The sequence below is a fragment of the Callithrix jacchus genome, chromosome 2, assembly GCF_049354715.1.
Source record: "Callithrix jacchus isolate 240 chromosome 2, calJac240_pri, whole genome shotgun sequence".
NCBI lineage: Eukaryota > Metazoa > Chordata > Mammalia > Primates > Cebidae > Callithrix > Callithrix jacchus.
The window spans coordinates 47,133,805-47,140,624 of NC_133503.1; the positions used below are offsets into that span (position 1 = coordinate 47,133,805).

At 35.8% G+C, this 6,820-nt stretch overlaps 1 protein-coding gene across 15 annotated transcripts in view; it reads left to right on the forward strand.

The window, feature by feature from the left end:
- Nucleotides 1-6,571, forward strand: part of FBXO38 (F-box protein 38) — a 77,660-nt gene extending 71,089 nt beyond the window's left edge. For all 15 annotated transcript variants that reach the window (XM_035287985.3, XM_035287994.2, XM_035288008.3 and 12 more), the window contains exons 18-22: nt 2,069-2,235; nt 3,659-3,804; nt 4,453-4,556; nt 5,138-5,251; nt 5,981-6,571. In XM_035287985.3, coding sequence (XP_035143876.1) covers nt 2,069-2,235; nt 3,659-3,804; nt 4,453-4,556; nt 5,138-5,251; nt 5,981-6,159 — 710 coding nt within the window. In that variant the 3' untranslated portion in view covers nt 6,160-6,571. The remainder of the gene's footprint in view (nt 1-2,068; nt 2,236-3,658; nt 3,805-4,452; nt 4,557-5,137; nt 5,252-5,980) is intronic.
- The last annotated feature ends 249 nt before the right edge of the window (nt 6,572-6,820 follow it).

The window sequence follows — 6,820 nt, forward strand, 5'->3', positions numbered from 1 at the left end:
ACTAACATGATGTTCAAAGAAAATGTTCATTGGAGCAACATTTCAGATTTCAGATTTTTTTATTAAAAGAAGTATATAATGCAAATATTCCAAAATTTGATGAAAAATATGAAATCCACAACACTTCTAGTCCCAGCGATTTCAGATAAAGGTTAGTCAACCTATATTGCATAAAATATTAAGAAGTTTTTTTTGTTTCGTTTTACATCTCCTACCATATTAGTGGTAAACAAAGAAATCTTATTAAAAGATACTTACCAAACATTTTGTCATAAACTAAGGAGAATCCAAGAAAGGAGAGATGAAACTGAGATCAAGTACTACCTCTCCTCTGAATTCTATAGGAGTTCAGACCTTGGGGACCCCACATACTACTGTTTACTCTGAAGAAATAGTACTTTTCTCTATCTCAGCCAATGAGGTCTTTGGTCCTAAAACATCTAATAAATCACTATCTCCTATTGGAGTTTCCTTCTACAATAGAAAACACAGGCTCTTCAAAAGCTCAGAGATCATAACAGTAGGGGTAGCCTTACAGTAGAACCGAAAGAACTTTCATTCTGTCAGCATCTCCACCCTTTGAGCTCTGAGAATGTAAAACTCAATCTTCAGATTCCGCCAACTGGCATCTCATTCCATTCCTTTCTCTATTCTGAACTCTCCGAGAATCTGACTGGTTTTTATTTGTTTGTTTGTTTTTTACTTTTCCAGTACCTTCTGTAACCTAATGATGGATCACATGGCCTCAGGCCCAGCCCTCTCCCTTTAAAGCAAATTGTTTAGCTCAGCTTATCATGGGAGAGCATCTTAGCTTAGTCCATAGGTAGTGGCTAAGTTAACGACAGATGAGATGGTTAAATGAGATTAGAACTGACCTTAGCCATGTCTGATTTTGTACCTAAGAACCATTGGATCCTTATTGTCATCTAGACCACTCCTCCTTTCCTCTGTTACTGTCCTCAGTACCAGTTCCCCTTCATCACGTCACAGACGGAGAAAATGAACGTGAGAAGCAGGAGTCTTGCTCATTGTTTAAACATCAAGTTAGTTACACTAGATGGCTCCGGACAATGATGATATTTGGGTCAAAGATGTTACAGGAGATGTCTCTACGAAATGTCAGAAAGATCACACAAATCAGCTTGTGGTTTTATCTTTTCCATTTGGTCCTCTTTCTCAAATTGGTCCTGGTTGAAACATGCAGTGAAAATTGGACCAGGTTGAAATTTGAGATTAGAAAAGAGAAGTAAATATTTTTTTGAAGTTGGTATACTAGTGCAGTTAAATGTGTTTATTATATCAAAATAACTTTTCTCTGACTTCATGTTTTATATGTTTAACAGGAAAACTAATCATGTTTTAGACCAACATTTTCAATAGAACTTTAATGTTCTGTGTCTACACTGTTCAGTATGATGGTAACCACTAGCCACACGTGACTACTGAACACTTCAGCTGTGGCTAGAGCATGAGGAATTGAATTGTTAATTTTATCATAACTTAAATTTTTAAATAGTTATAGGTGGCTAGTGGCTACTATATTGGACTGAAGAGCTTTAGACCAAAGTATCCAAATACGTTTCTGGGTCTTTTTTTCTTTTCAAGTTTCTACTTTTATATTTGTAAGAGGAATTAAAATCCAACTCTGCTCATTCCCAAGAGTGAATGTAAGTAACATAGGTGAATTATTCCAGGTCTGACTGTTCACCATAAAACTGTACAATACTCATTTTTTTTTTTAAACAAATATGTCCTAAACAATTCCTGTCAGAGCAAGTCATTTTCTGGGACTTGGTTTTCTTGATAGTAAATCCTTAGAAAAAGTCACTTTAATGTACCTTCTACCTTCTTTTGAATTGAACAGAACCACTTTTTCATATTCTTTTGTTAAATGTCATTTGTACTTCATGATACTGTTTGACCTATGTTAAAGATGTTTATTACTGCAGTATTTTGTGCTAACAAAAATTAGGCCAACCCTCCAAAAATGATTCCATGTGGAGTATATATTGTTTTAATATTTTGTATAAACTATTTATAGAGCTTACCACTGTTTTCATTTTTTTAGCTACCAGGTGCAGGGTACTAAAACATTTAAAAGTAGAAAATGCACCAATTGTAAATCGATTTGACTATGCACAGTGCAAGAAACTGAACATGGATCAGGTACTAGACCAGATACTAAGAATGCCACCCGAGAGAAACCGCATCATATACCTACGCCCAATGCAGCAGGTAATGAGCTCTGCTCTTTTCCAATGACATACATACTGTGATTTTTTTTTTTTTTTTTTGATTTGGCATTCACTCACTTGCCCAACCTACAGTGATGATATTTTATAAGTTTTTACAAGTTATATATGATACAGGGAGTTGTTATTCAACAGGTTTTTATACTTATTTAAAAGCTACCTGTGGTTAAGAGGACAGACGCTGGTTCAGACTGCCTGATTAAAATTCTGGCTCTCTAATTCGTAGTATATTGTATGACTTCTATGTCTTAGTTTCCTCATTTGTAAAATTAGAATAATAATGATATACCCAGGATTATTGTGATATTTAATATCTGTGAAATTCTGGAACAGTTGCTAATGTCTAATAAGCCATCATATGATAATTACTATTATTGTCATTGTCATTTTATTAAGAGTATATAGAGCCGGACAGGGTGGCTCATGCCTTAATCTTAGCACTTTGGGAGGCCAAGGTGGATGGATCATGAGGTCAGGAGTTTGAGACCAGCCTGGCCAGGATGGTGAAACCCTGTCTCTACTAAAAATACAAAAATTAGCCGGGCATGGTGGCATGCACCTGTAATCCCAGCTACTCGGGAGGCTTAGGTAGCAGAATGACTTGAACCCAGGAGGTGTAGGTCGCAGTGAGCCAAGATTGTGCCACTGCATTCCAGCCTGGGTAACAGAACGAGACTGTATCTCAAGGAGAAAAAAATAAAGTGTTATCTGTACTTAATGCCAAAAGAGGGTTTAAAGGAAATTTTAAATGCCCCTTGTAATCAGTATGTAAACCTGGTCTCAAAAGAGCCATTTGAACATACTCTCAAGTATCTCAAAACTCACAATTTGCTAGGTGCAAAAAAATACACAACACGTGATTCTTCCCTCAAGGAGTGTGCCTTCCCAAAAAGGAGATAAACATATAGGCCACTGAGATGGCAGAGTGGGATTTCATGACTAGAGATGGGGAGGAACATTCCATGAGAAGAAAGCAATGTTATCAAAGGCTCCTGGAAGACAAGAAAATGCATTCTGTCTTAAATACTAGGCAGCAGTCCCATTTGAATAGGGTATATGTTACAACACATTCACAGTTCTATAATGCAGTCAATATTTACACTATAAAGGACATACCTAGAAGTGGATTCTGCATTGACTGAGATCATTTACCTCAATCAGGATTCTCCAGTTTACTAGGTACTTACATATAACAATGGGATATAAATTGTCTAATTCCCCAGACAGAAGAGTTTGCAAAATTATTCCCAGCATGACAAACGGTTTTCAGGTCTGAATGTGACTATTTGATTTTTCAAATCAGCCAGAGATTCCAAACTAGAAGGTCCATAGAAAGATTGTTCAAGCTGTAGGAGAGAGATTTCTAAGGTGTTTGTTCAGACACCTCTTTATGATATCTTCCACAGGTGGACACTCTAACTTTGGAGCAGAAGCTGTTTAGTGGTCCCTACCCCTATCACATCTGTATTATTCATGAATTCAGTAACCCTCCCAATGTCCGAAATAAGGTGCGAATTCGCAGTTGGATGGACACTATAGCAAACATCAATCAGTAAGTAATTCTGTGGTCCCTAAATGCCTTTTCAGCCATTTCTCATAGCACGGACTCCCAGAAGCAAATCCCAATTTTTCTTTCTTTTAAATGATTCCATCTAAGCTTTTCTAACAAGCTTTTCCTGAAGTTAACATAAGTGAAAAACTGAGGGAAACAAGGACTTAAAACTAAAAAGGCCTATATATATATATATATATATTTGTGATCTTTAAAACTCAGATAAAAACTACAAGGACAGATTGTACATGTACATATACATGCAACATTGTTTAGCCTTGGGGCATGAAAAAGAGCTCAAAATGAAGAAGATCTTAAGACTGCTATTTTACATCTTCAGAAAATGTGACTTTTATGTATATATTATGTGAATGTTGCATTAAGCACCTTTTGTGTAGAAGATGTATGCTTAGAGAGTGACTTTCTTTCCCTTATATGATTTTGAAGATAGAAGAAAGTAGTTTTAACCTGTCTACACTTGGATTCTCTAGTTTGAGTATATCCTACTTCTGTTAGATATTTAATGTTTTGTTTGAGATGTTCAGTAGAATCTGTGTCCAAAACAGTTTTGATGTTTCCTTCCCACTCGACACTCTAATATTATTTCCAGTTTTGTAATTTTTACTTAATTTTTCCTGTTGCCTCCAGAGAGCTCATTAAATATGAATTCTTCCCTGAAGCCACTCGAAGTGAAGAAGACTTAAAGAAGTACCCCAAGTACCCCTGGGGGAGAGAAATCTATACTTTAGAAGGTGAGTATTTACAAACATTTAGAAAGTTAAATAGCCTGTGTGATAGCTCACCCCTGTTATGCCAAGGTGGGAGGATGACTTGAGCCCAGGAGCTCAAGATCAGCCTGGGAAACATAACATGGCCCTGTCTTATTCACAAATCAATGAGTTATCCATCAATTAGTCAAACTGATTTGGGCTTACAGCAACAGTAACCCAAATGTAGAAAATTGTACTTTTTAAAAAAACAAACAGTTAAATAGCTATTAGCTAGATGACAGGACATGCCTTAGGGAAGATATGAATGGGAGTCTTACAGTTTTTCAAAATACAGTTGATTTCAATATCTGCAAGAAGCAGGAACCAGATGAATATTGGTTTGCCTCTATGAGTCTTTACTCTTTCTCAGACAATCAGAAGCAGTGATGAAACATAAAACGTAAACAAAAATTACAAATTACTGTAGTTTGGTGGCTGGGAATGATTTGGGGACACCTAACTCTCTTTATTTTATATTTTACATTTTGCTTACAAAATACTACAGAATTTGGCTCTGTCAGCACTTCCACGCTAGTAACAATGTTACTGTTGTCTTCTTTTAGGTGTTGTGGATGGAGCTCCGTATTCCATGATTTCTGATTTCCCTTGGCTGAGGTCGTTACGAGCAGCAGAGCCCAACAGCTTCGCTCGATACGACTTTGAAGATGATGAAGAAAGTAATTATGACCTGTCCTGACGTCTAGTTTCTGGTTTAAGTATATCCTACTGTGTTACATACTCAATATATTTTTGTGAGTTAGGAGCAGTGCAGTGTTAAATGGTTTCCCATATAAATATTTTTTATTTACTCCAAAGCAGTTCTTTATTTGTACAATAGATGTTCAGTGGACTTATTAAGGATATATAAGGACTGGTAGAAAGGATTCCTTTAGATAGTTTTTCCTACAAGATTTTTGTATTACCTAAATATTTGTAATCTTATTATTTATTGAATAACTGTTCAACTATATTGTTTCAAAATTGTTCCAATTGTATTATTCTCCTGCTAGTTAATGAGCTGCTTATCGTGGTAACTTAGAATTTAGATGTAGAAATTTGGGGAGCAATTTTTGAATATAGTTTCTCTAAGTGGTAGCATACTTTGAATGCTAACCAAACTTTTTTAAAAAAAAAATACTTTATGAGGAAATGGATTTTATGAAGTGCACGTACATGTGACTGACTTACCTTTGGTGCAGTGTTTTTTACCTTGGGCCTTTAGCGTGTATGCTGTCTTAGGCATCAAACATAAGAGTAAACTGGTGGTGACCCATTCCATGAGCTATTCATATATCAGTTACATTATAGTACAGTATATGGGAATATCTATGGACCAGCTTATCGATGATTTTCTAAAGGATTTCTGATTATCATATATATCTCTCCTTTTATTTCTAATTTCTAAGGCACTATCTATGCTCCTAGAAGGAAAGGACAGCTGTCTGCAGACATCTGTATGGAAACAATAGGAGAGGAAATTTCAGAGATGCGTCAGATGAAGAAAGGTGTATTTCAGCGAGTAGTGGCCATTTTTATCCACTATTGTGATGTCAATGGAGAGCCAGTTGAAGATGACTACATTTAATTGGTCCCTCCTCCTTTCCATCTATTTTGTCAGAAAGCAGCTAGGGCCATCCAGCTGCCAGAGTGCTCCACAGGGACTTGAGGCATGCAGTTGGGAGGTTCTGGCTCAGTTTGCTATATAGGAAATATATAAGGGACTTTGAAATTGTGTACAAAGATTTGTACATAAAGGAAATACACAAAGACACTTCCCAAAGTACCAACTTTATATCATATGTTTATAATTTAAAAATTCACTTTAATGAAGAGAGATAATTTGAAAGACTTCATTTTTGTTTTTCTTGACTTAATTCGTAAAGTGTCAGTTTTTGACTGAGTCCCCATTTACTACATTCTTAATGATCATTGTCATCCCTTAAATCTGTGCCTTTTTCTCCTCGAGCGAACTGTTTGAGTAAAGCTGTTGAAGAGTGTTTGTGTCTTGTGTGCTTTTTTGTTGTTATTAAAACACCAACTAAACCTTACAGTCAGACAAGGCTATATGTTTCTGTACAAAGCTGTAGTTCTTTCTTAGTATTATAGTTGCCATGTTTCTTAAAATCAAGTAAAAAGACTTATGAGCTTAAAAAAAAAGTGAGTTTGAGGGGGAAATGGAAAGGTTTCCAAAGCATTTCTAGTAATTTATTTCCACATTCAATTGTGTATATGCTTTATCTTAAATG